The sequence below is a fragment of the Halichoerus grypus genome, chromosome 14 (genome assembly GCF_964656455.1).
Source record: "Halichoerus grypus chromosome 14, mHalGry1.hap1.1, whole genome shotgun sequence".
Taxonomy (NCBI): Eukaryota; Metazoa; Chordata; class Mammalia; order Carnivora; family Phocidae; genus Halichoerus; species Halichoerus grypus.
This window is the reverse complement of record NC_135725.1, coordinates 92,198,933-92,217,567: the sequence shown is the minus strand read 5'-3', so window position 1 is coordinate 92,217,567 and position 18,635 is coordinate 92,198,933. Positions and strand designations below refer to the sequence as shown.

At 65.4% G+C, this 18,635-nt stretch overlaps 1 protein-coding gene across 3 annotated transcripts in view; it reads right to left on the bottom strand.

Annotated features, from left to right (window-relative positions):
• Positions 1-18,635, bottom strand: part of KCNT1 (potassium sodium-activated channel subfamily T member 1) — a 56,207-nt gene that overhangs the window by 20,303 nt on the left and 17,269 nt on the right. For 2 of the 3 annotated variants that reach the window (XM_036113120.2, XM_036113109.2), the window contains exons 2-13: positions 16,527-16,568; positions 9,863-9,942; positions 9,103-9,202; positions 5,865-5,921; positions 5,127-5,175; positions 4,998-5,057; positions 4,309-4,383; positions 4,157-4,240; positions 3,380-3,474; positions 2,223-2,403; positions 395-559; positions 178-314 (exon numbers count right to left, since the gene is read on the bottom strand). In XM_036113120.2, coding sequence (XP_035969013.1) covers positions 178-314; positions 395-559; positions 2,223-2,403; positions 3,380-3,474; positions 4,157-4,240; positions 4,309-4,383; positions 4,998-5,057; positions 5,127-5,175; positions 5,865-5,921; positions 9,103-9,202; positions 9,863-9,942; positions 16,527-16,568 — 1,125 coding nt within the window. The remainder of the gene's footprint in view (positions 1-177; positions 315-394; positions 560-2,222; positions 2,404-3,379; positions 3,475-4,156; positions 4,241-4,308; positions 4,384-4,997; positions 5,058-5,126; positions 5,176-5,864; positions 5,922-9,102; positions 9,203-9,862; positions 9,943-16,526; positions 16,569-18,635) is intronic. The other variant, XM_036113111.2, reaches the window with a different exon arrangement.

The following is an 18,635-nucleotide window of genomic DNA, read 5'->3' as shown; positions in this document are numbered from 1 at the left end:
GGCAGGCTGACCCTTGGGCACGGGAGGACAGGTGGGCTGGGCAGCGTGGGGCCTGGCTGGCCTGGGCGGGCGGCGGGCACAGAGCCGGAGCTGCTGGTCTCCCTGATGACCCTCCCACCTCAGGCCCCTGCTCAGACAGGCTCGGGGCCCCGCCCTCAGCCCCGGGATGGCACTCACTTGGCTCGCATGAGGTCCTGGTCCTTGAGCGCAGAGCCCTGGAGGTAGATGACCCGCTGGGACCACAGGGGGATCTGCAGGACCCTGCGGACCTGGATGTCCATCTCGGTGGGGCACAGGATGACGACGTAGTAGTCCTGCAGGCGGGCCTGGGGTCAGTGCGGACTCATCTGCACAGGTGGGGAAACCGAGGCCCGCAGCGCCCGGGGTGCCTCACCTGCAGCCGGGGGTGTGCATAGAACTCGTTCAGGAAGTCCATGAGCAGGTCGATCTTGAGGGAGCTGACGCACAGAATCACGTGCTTCTCAGTCTGCGCCCGGTGACGGCTGTAATTGCCCCCCGACTTCTGCCGCTCCATCCACAGGTAGACCAGCTCCTCGAACTGCAGGTGAGAGCGGCCGCGTCCCAGGTGGCCTGGGGCTCAGGGGGCCTTGAGGGTGCCGGCCGTGCGGGGAAGGGTGCTCTCCCTCTGGGGCAGCACATGCGGAGCTATCCTCCCCGGATAGCACAGAGGGCTGGCGGAGGGTCAGGGGGAGCATGGGGGGGACAGACGTCCCAGCCCCCGGCCCCCGGAGCCCAAGCAACCCTGACGCAATGCCCAAGTCTGCACTCCTGACATGCAGGTGATGATGAGACCCTGGGGCTGCCATCGGCCCCCAAGATCCCTTTTGGAGAAGCCTGGGGGTGTCAGGAGAGTCTCAGACACAGAGTCCGAAATCCAGACTCCGGGCGCGGAAGGGCACTTTCGGTGCCGTGGGGTCCTGCCCACCCCGCTCACCCCGCCCACGCCTCCTGGACGCCAGCCTCACATGGGGAGTCCTTCTAAATTAGGAAAAGGACAGATACAAGTGGCCCAGGGAAGGGAGCAGGGCCCCGCGGAGCCGCGGGGGTGTGGGCGGCCTCCTGCCTCCAGCCGATTCCCCCTCCAGCTCCGGGACCGCGGGTTACCGCAGCTTCCGTCAGCGGCAGCAGCTACCCTCCGGTGGGCTCACCCGTGCTGGGCGGCCCGCCACTAGCTCGCTGAAATGGGATCGTTCCACTGAATTTATGGCGCATCTGCTAGGTTCCGGGGACAAGACCCTGTGGCCCTGCAGCACAGGACCAGTTCCACCGCTGGAGGGGGTCCCCTGGGCAGGGTGGGGGCCGTGTGCCACGGGCTCCGGGCCCCGGCCTCCTCCTCTGCCACCTGGCACAGTGGCGTCTGCCTCCCGGGGCCGAGAGGGGTAAGTGACCCGACCGTGCCAGGTTCAGTCGTGTCCCCTAAGAGTCACGTCCACTCGGAACCTCCCCGTGGGACCTTATGTGGAAACAGGGTCTTTGCAGGTATGATTAGTTAAGGTGAGGTCAGACAGGATTGGGGTGGGCCTCCTAAAATGAGGGCAGAGGACACGGAGGGACACGCAGGGAGGAGGCACGTGAGGACGGGGGCAGGGATGGGAGGGACACAGCCACAAGCTGGGGGAGCCCAGGGATCCCCGCGGCTCCAGAAGCGGGGAGGGCATGAAAGGGAGCCTCCCTCGGGGTCTCCAGAAGGAGGCGGCCCTGCCGACACCCCGGACTCAGACTCGGGCCTCCAGACGGGGACAGGACGTCTCTGCCGTGTGAAGCCCACGAGTGCGGGCAGCGGTGGCCACCGCCGCCTTCTGGGAGGGAGATTTAGCGGGCACGCTGCTGTCTTTGCTCTTGTCTGAGGGCGCTAACCAGGCAGCGGACTTAAGCGGAAGGGCGCGGGGAAGAAATGGGGACCACCCCCTTCCACCCTCCCCGAGGGGGCGGGCAGCTACTCCAGCATGAGCTCAGCAGCATCCTCGCTCCTGAGCCTCCACCCCCAGCCCCGTCCCACCAACAGACGGCGGCCCCCCCGTCGAAGACACCGCCCCTGGCTCCTCGCCCCGCTGGGCGTGGCCTCACCAGCCCCAGACACCCGGCCGCCCCGCAGGGCCCGCTGTGAAGGGCTCCCCCATCCCGTCCCACTCGGGTCTCTGGCGTTGCTCATTCCCGTGCTGGGCGCCGGGTGGTGGGGGGCATGGGGGCTGGAGGCGCACCTGCAGTGGGAGCACCACCAGGGCCACGCAGATCATGATGACCACCAGCAGCTGGGACGGCCAGATCTTGGGCGTCACGTCGCCGTAGCCCACAGTGGAGAAGGTGACGATGCAGAAGTAGAAGGCCGTGAGAAGGGACAGGTTCTCGCCTGCTCGCTCCAGGTGCTGGATGCCACAGGTCCTGGAGATCCGGGCGGTCAGAGGGCCATGGGCGGGGCCGCGGCCACAGCTCCCGGGTGCAGCTCTGCCTGCCCAGGTGCCCCCATCACTGGCAGGGGAACCCCCACCCCACACGTGGTCCTGAGTCCAGCTCAGTTCATGTGGGCTTCCGGCGCTTGCCCCCCCTCCCCGTCTGCCAGAGCCCACACAACCCCGCTCTTCGGATTTCCCCCTGGGCATTCCCTTTCCAGCCCACAGCTCCACAGTCCCCCTGGAAAATGCACCCTGAGGTTGGATGGGGAGTTGCGCTGGTTGAGTGTGGTCCTGGGAGCCAGTGGGGGTGGGTGTGCCCCCAGCTGTGAGCCCCCACATGCCACCCCACCTCTGAGCCTCCTCCTCACCCAGGAGGTCAGACAGGGCGTGGGGCTTGCCCAGCCCCTCCCGCGCTCAGAGCTGCACAGCGCTGCTTCCCACGCCTGTGACCCCCGAGTCCCGGTCCCCAGACAGAAGGTGCTGCTGGCAGGGCCTAGGGGGCCCACAGCACCCACCGTGGGGTGCTCAGCACAGAGACAGGCTCAGAAACCCTCCCCCAGGGGGACAGGCGCCGGGAGAGAGCGGGCTGAATCACCCGGGGGATTTCCACCCTGTGGATGCGGGTCCTGCCCCGCCGAGCTCTGTGTGTTGGTAGGGCGTGGGGAAGGGGAGGCAGGAAGCCGTGGCCCTCCTTCTCTCCTTCCCAGGCCTTGGTGCCTGCCCCGCATCCTTGCCCGGGGCACAGGAGGTGGTGACTGGATTCACCAGCACCGGGCACGGCCCGACCCCTGCCTCCTCCTAGAGGAGCTGGACTCAGGCCCCCGGCCCCCTGGGAGTGTGGGCTCTGGGCCGCCCCCTGGGCCTCGGGCCGGACTGCCACCGGCCACAGCGGGGCCCTTCTGAGTTCTTGGCCACCAAGGCGAGGGCCGTCGGAGGGCTGGTGGGACCCCGCCGGGCGCACTCACCCCGTGAACACCAGACACAGCAGGGTGCAGAACAGGATGAGCACCTGGTTGAACATGGCTGACTGCGAGCGCAGGATGGCGCGGTGGAAGTCATTCTGCGGGACGCGGGCCGGTCAGGGGCAGAGCCTGGGACCCGCCACGGAGCCGGGGCCCTCTGGCCACGCGTCCCAGGGCCCGTGAGTGAGCGTGAGAGGGGAGGTGTAGCGGTATCCCAGGCCCCGCCGGGGACACCTGCTCTCAGCCCTCAGCTCTCTGCAACCCCCTCTCGCGACCCCCCCCCGTGGGGGTGGGTGGGGGCACAGGACTGGAAGGCCCTGGCTTTAGTTAGGATGGGGGTGAGCCCAGGGGGCCTGGACTCGGAGGGGACGGCCGCCCTGGGGGGGAACCTGTGTCAGGCTGCCTGCTGACAGCTCTGTAAAGGGGTCTTGGCCAGACACTCAGCAGAGGGTCTGTCCGTGGGCCCGGGTCACGTGGTCCTGGTCTTTGTGGCCTATTTGCTCTCGCCCCTCCTCCCTGCAGCCACTTATTTCCTGGGCTCAGGCAAAGCTCCAGGCTGAACCTCCCCTGTAGCACGAGGCGGAGGTCAGTCCTGGTCAGGACAGAGATGGAAGGGCGGAGACCGGCCTTTTGTGGTGACAGACATAGCATGCTTCTGCTTATCACCCTGGCCTCCTGGGGCACTGAGGGACGGTGGCCAGCTCCCCGCCAGGCTGGTGGCGTCCTGGGGGGCTCACCACCCAGGCCAGGAGGATGGCAGCTGCCCGGCCCACGGCTTACGATCATGTTTTCCAGGGCGTGCTTGGCCAGCCAACAGTTCAGAAACACAGGGATGAACAGGTTCCTCAGGGGCGCCCAGAATATCTGTGGAGGAGACGAGTCAGGGGGCTGGCATTGGGGGTGCCCCACTCCTCACCTGGCTGCTCACCCACCGTGACGATGAAGGGCAGTGTGTTGATCATCTCCAGGACGAAAGAGACACGGAAGATCTGCTCCCAGATGTTCCCCTGGGGACCGTGGGGGCAGGAAGAGAAAGACAAACCAGCCAGGAGGTCAGGGAGTGAGGTGGAGGTCAGGGAGTGGGTTGGGGGGGGACGAGCCAGCCAGGAAGTCAGGGAGTGGGGTGGAGGTCAGGGAGTGGGGTGGGGGGGGACGAGCCAGCCTGGAGGTCAGGGAGTGGGGTGGAGGTCAGGGAGTGGGGTGGGGGGGGGACGAGCCAGCCAGGAGGTCAGGGAGTGGGGTGGAGGTCAGGGAGTGGGGTGGGGGGGAGGATGAGCCAGCTGGAGGTCAGGGAGTGGGGTGGAGGTCAGGGAGTGGGGTGGGGGGGGGACGAGCCAGCCAGGAGGTCAGGGAGTGGGGTGGAGGTCAGGGAGTGGGGTGGGGGGGAGGACGAGCCAGCTGGAGGTCAGGGAGTGGGGTGGAGGTCAGGGAATGGGGTGGGGGGGGCGAGCCAGCCAGGAGGTCAGGGAGTGGGGTGGAGGTCAGGGAGTGGGGTGGGGGGGACGAGCCAGCCAGGAGGTCAGGGAGTGGGGTGGAGGTCAGGGAGTGGGGGGGGGCGAGCCAGCCAGGAGTGGGGTAGGGGGTCAGAGGGGAGGGTCAGGCTAGGTGGGGTCAAACTCACTTTGTAGCTGAGGTAAATGAGGAGCATTGTCTCCAGGAAGCTTATTATGGCCACGATGACCTAGGAGGGGCGGAGCCTGAGTGGGGCTGGGGGGAGCAGGGCCCACCCGGAGCCACGCCCCCCACTCACCTGAATAGCCCACAGAGTCATCTTTCTTTCCACCCAGAGGATGGGCGCCCTGGGGAGGGAGGGAGGTGAGCCTCGGGCTGTTGTCCCCCAGCCCCGGGGCCTCTGCTGACCCCAAGCTGCTCCTTGGGCGGATGGAGGGAAAGAACAGGAGGGGAAGGGGAGGCTCCCCGGGAAAGGAGGCAGGCCAGAAGCTGGGGGGTGTGGGGCAGTGCTGCAGGCTCAGGGGGCCCTTCGCCCTGAACGGGCTCGCTGGGGCAAGTGCAGACTGAGCCCGGGGCTCCCTTCCTCCCCAGCCCAGCCTGGCTCTGGGGCTCGGGGAGGTGCAGCCTAGCTGGGGAGGGGCAGGGTCTGCTGGAATGCTGGTGGTCCTACGGGAGGTGGCCGAGCCCCAGGAGACGCATCCTAAACTCTGGACCAGGCACCGTGGTCGCTCTGGGGCCACGGCTCTCCTTGGGTGAACGTGTCACCCACAGGAGGAGTAGCTACGACTTGCTGAGGCCCTCCAGCTGCCCCCCTCCCCACACACGGTCTGCGGGCTGAGCTGGAGCGGGGGTGGGGGCCGGGAAGGGGGCTGCTGAGTCAAGTCCCCTGTGGTGACGCCTATCATTCTAACACGGCCCCCGAGCCCTCAGGTGCTCTGAGGGGCATCCCAGCGCCGCCCAGCGCCCGGGCCAAGGCTGCGCTTCTGTCCCGAGGGGCTGGGCCAGGGCAAGGTCCCAGACTGGCCAGGGAACTCACCAGTTGATCTCGGAGGATGAGCCATTGAAGGTGTAATTCTGCTTTGGGCAGCCCCAGCTGTGGAGAGACAGAGCTGGCCCAGCCGAGCCCCTGAAGAGACGCTTCCCAAGGTTGCCGTGGGCTCAGGGAGCACGGTGGGTGGCCACCCACCCCACCCCACCCAGGGCCAGCTCCCCGAATCTCAGACAGGCTGAAATGCAGCCTGCCACCACCCGCCAGACCCCCAGGCAGGCAGGGTGGGAAAGCACACCATGCTGGGGCGGGGAAGCTGAGGATTCTGCTTGGTCTGACAGGAAGTTGCTGGGGAGGGTTGTGCATGTCAGAGATGGACCATGGGGCACTCAGAGCCTCCCAGAGACCGGAGCTGCCACAAACAAGGCTGGACGGTGCATGAGAGATGGGGGAGAAAGCTGAGCTCCCACCCTGAGGTGCTGACTCCAAGACACATGTCTCTGAGTCACTCTCAAGAACAAGCCTCTCTACACCAGCTGGATGCCCAGCCCCTGGGAAGGTGGTGGGGGCATGGCGGACCTGTTCATTCTGTCCCAGGATGTAACCAATCACTGACCGAGGGCACCTCACTCTCACAGAGCCCCATGGTGATAGGCAGCTCCCTCCTCCTTTTCTTCCAACTGACCCACTTCCCCTGAGCCTTACTGGGGCTATTGTTGCAAACTCAATGCTCATAGATGTGGCTGGATGTCCTCCCACCCACCCACCATCCATCTACCATCCATCCATCCACCCACCTACCATTCATCCGTCCATCCATCCATCCACCATCCATCCCACCATCCACCATCCATCCAACCATTCACCTACTATTCATCTATCCAACCATCCATCCATCCATCCATCTATCCAAAACCATCCATCCATCCTTCCACTTACCATCCATCCAACCATTCATCCATCTATCCATCCACCATCCATCCAACCATCCATCCATCCATCATGTACTATCCATCCATCCATCCATCCACCTACCATCCATCCAACCATTCATCCATCCATCCAACCATTCATTCATCCACCATCCATCCAACCATCCACCATCCATCCAACCATTCATCTACCATCCATCCACTTACCATCCGTCCAACCATTCATCCATCCATCCATTCACCCACCATTCATCCATCCACCTACCATCCATCCATCCACCCATCCACCACCCATCCATCCATCCACCATCCATCCAACCATTCATCCACCCACCATCCATCCAACCATTCATCCACCCACCATCCATCCAACCATTCATCCATCCATCCAACCATTCATCCATCCACCTACCATCCATCCATCCACCACCCATCCATCCATCCACCATCCATCCAACCATTCATCCACCCACCATCCATCCAACCATTCATCTACTATCTATCCATCCAACCATTCATCCATCCATCCAACCATTCATCCATCCATCCAACCATTTATCCATCCATCCACCCATCCATCCATCATCCACCACCCATTCATCCATCCACCACCCAACCATTCATCCAACCATCCATCCACCATCCATCCAACCATTCATCTACTATCCAGCCAGCCAGCCAGCCACCTACCATCCATCCATCCAACCATTCATCCATCCATCCACCATCCATCCAGCCATCCATCTACCATCCATCCATACATCCATCCACTATCCGTAGTTCATCCGTCCATCTATCCAACCATTCATCCACCATCCATCCATCCATCTACCCATCCAACAATTCATCCACCATGCACTCATTCATAATTCATCCATCCACCCACCTATCCACCCATTCTACCCATACTTCCACCAGGCCCCTCCTCCATTCATTTCCCCTCCCCCCTGCCCATCCATGTGCTAGGCATTGGGCAATGAATATGATAGACCTGGTCCCTGTACGGTTGTGAAACCAGATGCTCAGGAGCCTCTGGGAATGGGAGAAGGTGGGACGAACTCAGGAAAGTTGTTTGAGAGTCAGTCAGAGTCCCAAGTTTTCCTTCTCAAACCAGCATGGCTGGATCTGTGCAACCTCACCTGGGATGAAGACAGGAGGGGTTCTAAGGGAGGGTGAAAGAGTGTCTCTGGCTTGGGGACACCAGGCCTGGCTGCACGCAGGGGGTTAAGTGCAACTTGCACTGTCCTTAGGCCCCAGCTTCCTCCCTGGCTCGGCCTGGGAGCCCAGTGGCCACAGTTTACCCTCAGGGAAGAGGCGGGAAGAATCTGCTCTGAGGAGTGAGCCTGTTCACCCAGATGACAGTGATGACAGGCTGCCCGACCTGACAGTGGGGCCCTCAGCATGTGAGTGCCCACCCTTAGTGTGAGCGGCTAGGGAAACTCACTCAGCCTGAGCTCAGGAGAAGCAGAGACTGAGCCAAAGAGAAAAACATAAGAAAGAATCCAGGTTCCAGATGTCACCTCCGGAGAAATGGGAAGGCAGTGTCTGCCTGAAGCAAGAAGGAGCTCTCAGAAATTAAAGCACGATGCAGAAAGATCGGGCCCAGGCTGGAGGTAAAGCTAAGGAAGTCGCACAAAAGGAGAAACAGGGGAGACAGGGTCGTCCAGAACCATAGGCCCGGGCATCGGAATCCCAGAGACAGCGGAGGGGAAGGGGTGTAATCTTCCAAGGCCATGTCCCCCATGGTCTGGCGTGGGAGAGAAGGGGCCAAGCCAAGGTGTCCCAGAGACTGCCAGACACAGGCACAGAGAGATTCCACCAGCCCGCCAGGAAGACAAGTGTGATTCCCACAAGGATGGCAAGCAGAAACGGTAGCAGGAAGACCACGCGGTGAGAGGGGCCGAGGCCGACTCCCCTGCACTCGTGAGCCTGCAGGACAACTCAGACCTGAAGGGGGTGGGCCGTCTTCGCCTGTGCTCCATGCTGGGGAGGGGAGCCCAGGAGGGGCAGGTGGGACCACGTGCAGCCCCGAGAAAGGAACCAAGAGGCCCTGCATGGCTTGTAATCCTTCCCCCTCCCCGGCTGAAGGCAGCACAGAGCCGGTTGCTGAACCCCTCCCGTGCACCACTGGATGCACACCCACAGTCCACGGCCAGGGCGCCCTTCTCCCCGGGCTGAGCCTGTTGGTCAGCAGGACCCCGAGTGCGGCATCCTGGGCCCAGCTCTGTGGGGGAGGACACTGGGAAGGAAGGACCCCCCAAGGGGCCAGGTCGGGCCAGGTGCTGGGCACATGCCCCATGCTGACGCCATCGGCCTCGGGGCCGGCGAGCTGCCGCAGCCCCCAGCTCACCCACCATCCAATCCCCAGGGCTGGGTCGTCGAGCAGGACTCGGACGATGTAGAGCAAGCAGGTAAGCAGCTTCAGGGAGAAGTTGAACAGCCGGATCCTCAGGCCTGCAGCGGAGGGGTGGGCACGTCAGGGCTCCTGGGCCACTGGAGTCCCACGGCAGTCAGTCCCTGCCGACAGCTCCCCCTGGGCACCTGGGACCCCTGGGGCTGGGCTGTCCGCAGGGACTGAGGGACTGCTCTGCATTGTCAGGGTCTGCTACTGGGCCAGCCTCTGAGAGCCTCCATCCCTGTCCCACCTTATGGATGGGGGTGCAGATGGCTCCCACACCACTCACTCCTTGGGACTGGGGGGCTCTGGGGGGTACACTGATGGCCTAGGACTCGGGGGTACCACCTCCATGCCCCATCCTGCATCCCAGCTCCTTCTGGGAAAGCAGGCGGAGGGAACCTGTCAGGGGAGGGGTGGGGTTGCACGGAGGGGACCAGGGAACCTTGCAGGGTGTGGGTAGGAGGGCCTAGTCCAGCCCGGTGTCCAGCAGGGGGGTAAGGTCCCCACAGTTTCCGGGTCCCACCTCCCACTGGGGGGAAGGTGGCCTGAAGCTGAGACCAGGGGCCTTCCCCCCCTGCCCTGTGCCCACCACTCACTGACATAGCTCCTCCTCTGCCCCGGCCCCTGACCCACACAGGCCCCCTGGCTCACTGACAAACCCCCCTCCCCCCACCCTGCCACCCCCACAGGCCCGCCCCCCACAGGCCCCCACTCACTGGATCTCTGGTTTTTGATGAAGAACAGCTTGAGCCGCTCCTTGAAGGTGTTCTCATTGACGTAGAACTCCACCTGGACCCTGGGGGCGGGGAGAGGGGCATGGGGGGCTCTGGCTAGTGGGGGCTCACTCAGGGCCAGACCGGCTACTCCCACACTGCAGAAGCCCAGCAGACAGACAGAGGGCGGCAGCAGGATGAGGTCACCCCCCCTCCCCCTGGTGACCAATGCACCTGCGTGGTTCTGGCAGACCTGCCCACCCACCCTTGCAAAGCCACTGGGCACAGCTGGGGGCTGGTCAGTGGCCATCAACTCAGCATCAGGGCCCTCCAGGCCCCTGGAGGTGAACACCCATGGGGCCCCAGCCTTGACTGTCATAGGCAGCCAGCCACCCGGATTAAATGCACCCTGTGTGGCCCTCAGCACGAGCTCAAAACATGCCAGCTCATCTATATAGAATGTTCTGGAAGCTGATAGTCGGTTGCTCTGTCTGATGGCCCCTGTGGCTGTGCCCCGAGACTCGCTGCAGCCTGCAAGATGGTCAGGCCGAGGGGCCAGCAAGACGTGACCTTCCCTGCACTCGCCGTCAGGCCAGCACTGGGCCCCTCCGGCCCCGGCTGCTCTCCGTCCCTCAGGCTCGCCCGTACACCTGGCAAATGCCCACATGTTCCGAGTCCTGCCCAGGCTCCCAGTGTCCTGGGACAGACCACAGCAGACCCAGCATGTCAGTGAGGGAGTTGCTGTGGGAAGGGCTGTCTGGTCCCTGGGGGGTAACACAGAGCCTGGGGCAATGGGCCACTGCCCGCCACTGCCCTGGCCACAGACGGGGGCCTCCTGTGGCTGCTGGGCCCGGCGTGCTGGGCTGGTTCCCCCAGAACGGTCAGGGCACCAGGGCAGGGGGCTCCGACCTGCTGTGGGTGGGCTGTGCACAGAGGCCCCGGCTCCCACCGAGGCAGAAATTAGCCCTGCTCTTACCCTGACGGCAGCTACGGGGGTGCTCTGCCTGGGGCTGCCCCATCTCCCAGAAGGTCTGCAACCGTGCTTGCTCCCCAAAGCCTGTTCTGGGCAGAGCGCGGGACACAGACGCTGTCTGGACCGGCCCCGGTGGTGGGCCCTCGGGCAGGGCGCCGGCACCTCCCTGACCGGCTCCAGGCTGGGGGCCTTGGCCACAGTGGCCCCTGCTGGGCACAGGGCTCAAGAAGGGCCCCCGAGGAGGCAGGGGTGGTGTGGGCCCCTCTCCACTCCTGGGTCCTGGTGCAGGGCGGTCACCCAGCCACAGCCTGGACTCCCAGAGCCGAGCGACAGGAAGGGCCTCCTAGAGACCAGCTAGGTCCAAACCCAGAGCCGGTGGCCAAAGTACCCCACGGTACACCACAAGCCCTGGACCCCAGGACATGCCCCGTACCCCAGGACACCCTGTACCCTGACACGCCCCGTACCCCAGGACACGCCCCGGACCCCAGGACACCCTGTACCCCAGGACACGCCCTGGACCCCAGGACACCCTGGACCCAGGACACCCTGTACCCAGGACACACCCTGGACCCCGACACACCCTGGACCCCAGGACACGCCCCGTACGCCAGGACACGCCCCGTACCCCAGGACACGCCCCGTACCCTAGGACACGCCCCGGACCCCAGGACACGCCCCGGACCCCAGGACACCCTGGACCCAGGACACGCCCTGGACCCAGGACACGCCCTGGACCCCGGCACACCCTGGACCCAGGGCACGCCCTGGACCCCAGGACACGCCCTGGACCCCGGCAAACCCTGGACCCCAGGACACCCTGGGCCCCGGCACACCCCGGACCCCAGGACACACCCCGGACCCTAGGACACGCCCCGGACCTCGGCACGCCCCGGACCCCAGGACACGGCCCCAGACCCCGGCACACGCCCCGGACCCCGGCACATGCCCCGTATCCCACGGTACCGTAGCATAAGCTTGTTTCCTCTCTCTCCTTAGAGCGCTCCCTCTTTGGGAGGGAGCTTCCTTTGGAACCCCTGAATCCCATCTTCCTCCATAGGTGCCACCTGGAGCTGGGTCGGGAGGCCCCTGACGGTCTCTTTGGGGAGCTGGTCAGAGAAGCCTGGCTGGGCCTGGGCCCAGTCTGGTCAGGTCAGGGGGGCAGATGCAGCTCACTGAGTTGGGACTCCCCGGGGCCCCAGAGCACCCAGCTCAGGAACACACCCTCCCCGCCACGCTCCGGCCCTCTCCCGGCAAAGCCTAGACACAGGGGTCTCCCCACCCGACCTGTGCCATCTATTCGGGCTTGCTCCCTGGCCAGCAAGGCCCTGCCTGGCCCCGGTGGCTGGTGGCCGTCGGGCTCCTTCCTCCTCAGCCTCTCAGGACACTGACCACGCTGCCCTCCTAACCCCACCTGCTCTGGTCACCTCCTTCTCCCCCAGACTCCTTGGCTGTCCCCGATCCCAGCTCTGAATGTGTGATGCCCCAGGACTGGTCACGGGTCCCTCTCGATGCCCACCTGGCCTGCTTCTGCAAGCTGACTTCGAAACCCCAGCTCTCCTCTGAGCCCCCAGCTGCCCTCTGACATCGCCCCTTGGGGTGTTACTCCCTAGACCAAGCAGGACCAGCCCTTCCCCAGGCCAGAGGTGGCTCCCTTCCCCACGTCAGACCTCAGACCACCCCCCCAGGACACCCTCTATGCCACTGAGAGCCCCTATTCTGCGGGCTCCACTCCCTTCCGGGGGTCCCACCACTTCTGCCTCCCCTGCCTGTTCCTGCTGGAGGCCAGTAGGTGAGACAAAGGGCAGGAGACCAGAGTCCCTAGCTCCTTCCAGCTTTCCCTGTTGGGAAAACCCGGGGACTCCCAGCTCCTTCCCGGGCACCCCAAACCTAACCCAACCTCGCCCCCTCCCCACTTCCCACCAGCCGCCTGCTGCACAGGTGCCTTTCCTGGTCTTTCCCTGCTGTCCAGGCCCGTGGGGTCAGGACTGCTGCCCTGGGGCTGGTTGGGCCCCGGACACCTTCGCTTCCACGTCCCCTGTCCCCTCCCCTGCTCCCCAGAAGTGGAACCCTAGTCACTCCTCAGCCGGCCCTTGTCCCTTGTGGGGGCAGCTGCAGACACCCATCGGGACAGCCCCCCCAAGGCGTCGGTGGTCAGCGGTCAGCGGCCTGCAGGTGGGGGCGGGAAGGGCTGGCGGACGTGGCCGCATGGATCGAGCCTGCAGGGCCAGGGAGCGTCAGGAAGCCTCCCCCACTTTTAAGTTTTCATGAGCGGTGGCTGCCCACTTCTACCACTGACACAGAGAGCAAATTACAAGCTGTCCTTTATCCTGAGACACAGGTAGTGATGAGCGTAATTAGGCCGGCCCACGAGGAAATGCCTTCCAGAGCCGCGCAGACCCCGAAGCCCCAGGTTCACCGCACAGGCTGGGCCTGGCTGAAGGGTGCGCTCTGGGCTCGGCAAGCTGGTGGGAAGAAGCAAGGGGGCCTGGGGTCACAGGCGGTCTGGCCTGCCCGAGACCCTGGCCCTCCACTGCCTGGCTGCTCCGTGGCCCCTGCACCTGTCTGAGCCCCAGCCTCCTCACCGGGGGAATGAACAGTGACAGGACCGTCTGCCACGGCGTCTTGACGGTGCCAGGCCGGGGCCATTGGCTCTGGAGACTTTACCTGTCCTCCCTGCACCTCAGGCTCCTCCCTGTGAAGTCTGGCCAACCGCTCGTTCCCAGATGGATTAAGTGAGACCGCCCCAGTGCGGGGCCTGGGGCCTGGCACCCACCGGCTCGGACGGTGCCAGCGATCAGGGCTGATCTGATTCTGGGTCCCACAGTGGCCTGCTCTGTCGCTCACATCACCCCGGGGAAGACAGGCACTGGGCCATAAATCCACGTGTGTGGCTGCAGACGGTGCGTGGCCCATACCCTCCGTGGGCAGGGGTGTGACCCTGGCAGGGGCCGCCCCCTCCCCCGATGGCTGGTCCAGCTATGGCTCAAGGCCCTGTGACAGGCCGGGTGACCAAGCTCACAGGAAGCCACCCGCAGGAGGGCCGGGAGAGGGGCCCTGGGAACCCACACACGGTACGGTGGCCTCGGAGCTCGGCGTCGGCATCCAGCGGCCAGCGAACACCGCCTGGGCACCCCAGGCCGGGGCAGAGTGAAGGGGTCTACCTTCCTACGCGTCTGTTCTCGGTGAGAGGCCTGGAGGGGAGGGCTGGGCGCGCCAAGGCCACTGCTGCCTGCTGCCGGGGGCCCGGTCTAAGACAGGGGTGCCCCACGGGCGTGCACCGGATAGGCCTGGTCTGGGGCCCAGAGGCTGCAGGAGCCTGTGTCTCAGACAGCCAGCATACCGCCTGGGGTCAGGCCACCAGCCCCGAGGACTGGACAGGCCAAACCTGGGTCCCGTCCCTGGGACAGTCCTCAGCCCTGGCTCCTCTGTCCACAGAGGTGAGTAGCTCTCAGGCTGGTGAGGACAGGGGTCCAGGCCAAGCAGACAGAAGGGCCATATCGCTGAGTCCTGCCATGGGGCCCCTCAGAGGGCTCCAGCCAGACTCATCCCTCCATGCATGGGAAGGAAGGTCCAGCAAGGCCCGAGACTGGCCAGGATCACCTTGTGGGTCACAGGCACTGGGGGCTCTGGGCTCCCCATGGGACCAGGGCCTCTTGAATGTTTGGGGTGGAAGGTCAGTCCCTAGCTGGCTCTGCCCCATCCCCACCTGGCTTGTGTTTGAGCAAGGCCCACCGCCTGCCTGGGCCCCACAGTCTTGCCCACGCCGCAGTGGACCCAAGGAGCTCCCCTTGCTCCGGCAAAGCGGCTCAAAGCTCACCCACCCGGTGCGAGGACCTGCCAGGCGAGCCGGGCAGGGGGAGGCTGGGGGCCGTCCAGCTCCCTGCTGACCAGCAGGCTGACCGGTGGGCCGACAGGCAGGCCCTGGGGAATCCTGGCAGGTGCCTCTGGCAAGGGTGGCCTGTGCCGGGAAGCTCCAAAGGCAGGGCACCGCGGTTGGCCTGAGGGGAGGGTGGCCAGACATTAAGCACACGGCCCACGGGCCAGGCCCACCCGCGTGGCCACAACAGCCGTGCACTCACATGGGGCCGAGATCCGACCGCCCGCTTCCCTTGGGCTGCCGCTGTGTGCTGCCGGCTCTCCGGCAGGCGCCTGGGAGCTCCCTCTGCACCAGAACCCACACACTGACGGGCAAGAGAAAGGGCAGGGCCCAGGCCCACCTGCCAACCCTGAGGCCAGCTATTCTGAGAAAGGGCAGAGCCTGGGCGCAGCCCGGGAACCCAGACCAGGACAGACACGTGGCTGGCACCACCCCCGGACAGTGGCACTCCCTGAGGCCTGCGGGCAAGGAGCCGGCGTGGAGGCACAGAGCACTGGCCGGGGAGCCTGCGGGGCGGCAGGGCACTGGGGGTGGTGGCGTGGGCATGAAGGCTCCTTGTCCCTGCCACTCCCAGCCCAAACCTGCAGACTCGCTGGCGGGAGGCTGGCGGCCACATCCCTCCCGCACCCCTACCCTCATCGGGGTGGCTCGGGATCCACCTCAAAGGGAGGCTGGAGGGTGGGGGGTGCTGGAAGGCTTTCCTCTAGCGCTGCCCACTGCCATAGGCCCACTGCAGGGGACATCCCCTGGGTCGGGAACCTGGAGGAGCAGCCAGGGGACCGGAGGAAGAGGACAGTGGACAGTGGCTTCTCAAACCAGCAGATGGGCCCAGCCTGGGCCTTCCGTATAGAGCGGTCCCGCCAGGGACCTCCTGCGTGCATGTCGGAGAGGGGCCCTTGTTCTGGCACCCTCGGCTGGGCCAGGGCCTGGGAGAGCCTCCTTGGGGTGGCCTGGGGTGTCTGCTCTACCAGTGACAACTCTGGGGGGGCAGGCCCTGCAGCTTCAGCCCCTTGGGTGGCTGCACACTGTCCATATCCTCCCGGGCAGCCCGGGGTGCCGGGGAGAGCCCTGCCTTCCACCCCGCCCGTTACCCACCGCACCACGGGGGCCTGGGCCGGCCCAGCCTCCAGGCTCCCACACTCCTGATGGGACAGTCCCAGCCCCAAGTCTCAGGCTGCAGGGAGACCAGTCAGCAGCCCGAAGCACGAGGGAGCGGTGTCGCTGCCGACAACGTGAATAAATGAAATCAGGTCCCACTTGGCGGCCACCCTGAGCACTGAGGGCCTGGGCAGGATGTGGCTGCTCTGAGGAGGACTCTGGTCTCCCCGGCCTCAAGGCCACCCTCCATTTGACCTAGGTCTGAACTGAAGCCAGGAACAGCCTCGTGCTGGGGGCCTGGATGACACAGGTCGCCCAGGCTGGCTGAGGTGGGAGGGTCCCTGCAGCCATCTGCATGCCTGTCCCCGTATGGGCAAAGGCTCAGGGTCCCCATTCCCACTGTCTGGCCACTCCCAAGGGCTGTGGCCACCGCTGTGGGAGGCTGTGGGTCTCTGTCTCTGGACAGCCCTGTTTCCTACTCCAGGGCTCCTCCCCAGGGGGCTGCCCACCGTCCTGTCCTTGGCCTCAGCTTCATCGCCCAGGCCCGCAGCTCCTGCTGGTGCAGGGAGGTGGTGGCCGGTGCCGCCTCGAGCCTGCTCCTGCCTGGAGTTTCCCCCCAGAGCCTGCAGGGCCTGAGCCCCCTCCTCCCAGGGTCTGCTGCGGGTGCAGGGATGCTTGTCCGTCCCTGCTTCGGCCCCCTCCCTGCAAGCACTTACTGAGACAGAGAGGAGTCCAGACTGAAATCTTCCACATGAAGCCTGGGGACAGACACAGATGGTCACGTCAACACAGAAGACAGATGGATGGAGGGCCTGGGCTCCTGGACACTCAAGGAGGCTCTGGGCAGGATCCGAGGGAAGTGGGGGCGCACCCATGTGCATGCGCCCCCCCAACCCACGGAGCCCCCAGGCAGGCAGAGCAGCCCACGGGCGGCAGCCTGCAGCGGGGCAGTGACCATGCCTGGCCCCCTCGGTGCCCAAGAAAGCAGCACAACACAGCAGCTGGCACATGCGCCCCCTGCCCAGGCCGGACCCCACCCGAGGCCAAGGCCAAGGCCACCCACCTTCAGCCCAGGGATTAGGACAGGATCAGCCCATTTGGCGAGCGCTCACTGTCCCTGCTCCCGCCAAGCCTGCCCAGGCACCATGAGCCCGGCTCCAGGGAAAGGCCCCGCTTTCCACCCGGCAAGCTGACTCGGCAAGGGCCAGTTCCCACACGAGAACGAAAGCCAGGCTCCCTTGTCTCAAGTCTACCCACCCCCACTCTGCTACCTGCTCTCCGTGGGCCTGGCCACAGAGCCCACGGGCCCTGCATCCTGACTTCCTAGTGAGAGGGCAGGGGTGCTGAGGCTTCTTAGGGGGTGCCAAGTGCACCCCTCCACTGGCCAGCAACCACAGAGCTGCTGCCCTTTGGGCTGCCTGCCCTAGCGTTCTGCCAGCCTGGCCACATGCAGCTGACGCCAAGACGGCTGGGCCTGGGCTGGAGCGGAGGCTGGTGGGAGCTCTGGGGCTCGGGGGACTGGCCCCTGTGGGGCTGGCGGGGGTGTATGTGCCCGCAGAAAGTCTACTCTTTGCTGATGACGTGCCCATCTGGAAGACTTCAGGACCTCTCTTAGTCCTCAAAGCAGCCATGTTCCAGAAGAGGAAGCGTAGGTTCAGAGAGGCCCACTGCCTCCCAAGGCCATGGGTAGGGAGGAAGGAGCCGGCCTGTAGGGCAGGGCAGCCCCTAGCCATGGGCAGGGCTGCAGGCCCACGCCCACTGCTCCCTGTGCAGGGCCCGCTGGGCAGGCAGGCTCCTCTCCTGGTGCCCCAGCCGGCAGCTCCTGGTGCTTGGGTCGGCAAGGCGGGGCCGCAGGACACTCCGGGGAACGAGGTCTGGACAGGGTGTGCGGTGGGGCTGGGCTCCACACGGAGCAGGGGAAGCCAGGGCTTCACCAGGCCTCAGCCTGGTGTCACTGGGAGCTTCTGGCAGATCCTACACGTTTGCCCAGCTCAGGTTCCCTTTCGTTGGCCCCGGCACTGCCCTGAGCCCTGAGTTGGGGTGACAGCTGTGTGGGGGTGGCAGGAGCCTGGCAGGGCCATGGCTGTTGCGGTGGAGCTAGGAACTCACTGAGAGTAGGTGGGGGTGCTGGGGGGGATGTGGAGAGTGGCAGGGTTCCTGGAGGAGCACAGGCCGCATGAAGGGGAAGAGGGCGAGTGGACCAGTGGGGGAGGGGCTCTGCTGCTGCTGTTGGACTGTGACAGGCAGGCTTGGGGTCACGGCAATCACATGGGGTCCTGGGAAGAACAGCAGGAAAGCAGGACCACATTGGAGCCCCAAGGACCCCGAGATGTGGAGGTTAGTGCTGGGCTTCCAGCGCCCGGGGAGGACCCCGCGCGGGAGCGCAGAGGGAAAGGTGTTTCCTGCAGTCCTTGCTCTCCTTCCGTCCTCAGCCCCACAATTCACAGAAGCTCCCAGGGCCCTGCAAGCAGGGATGGCCCTGCCCCTCCAGGCCCATCCTTGGTGGCCAGAGACGCTGCCAGGAGGACAGACTGCGCCCAGTGGCCACTCAATGCAGTCCCCACCTGGGGCTCACGGGGATCCTAATCCAGGCCAGGCGCCGCAGCCACCTGTTCCGGCCCCGCCCCCACCAGGCCCCGCCCATCAGGCCCGCCTCTCCTGGTCCCGCCCCGGCCCCGCAGGCCCCGCCTCCCCAGGCCCCGCCCCACCGCTGGGCCTTTGCGCGGAGCCCCCTGGCAGGGATACCCTCTACTCCCCAAACCCTGCCCATCAGCCTAGCTCTGAGTGAGACCCCTCTGAGGATGTCCCCTCCCCTGAAACTACCA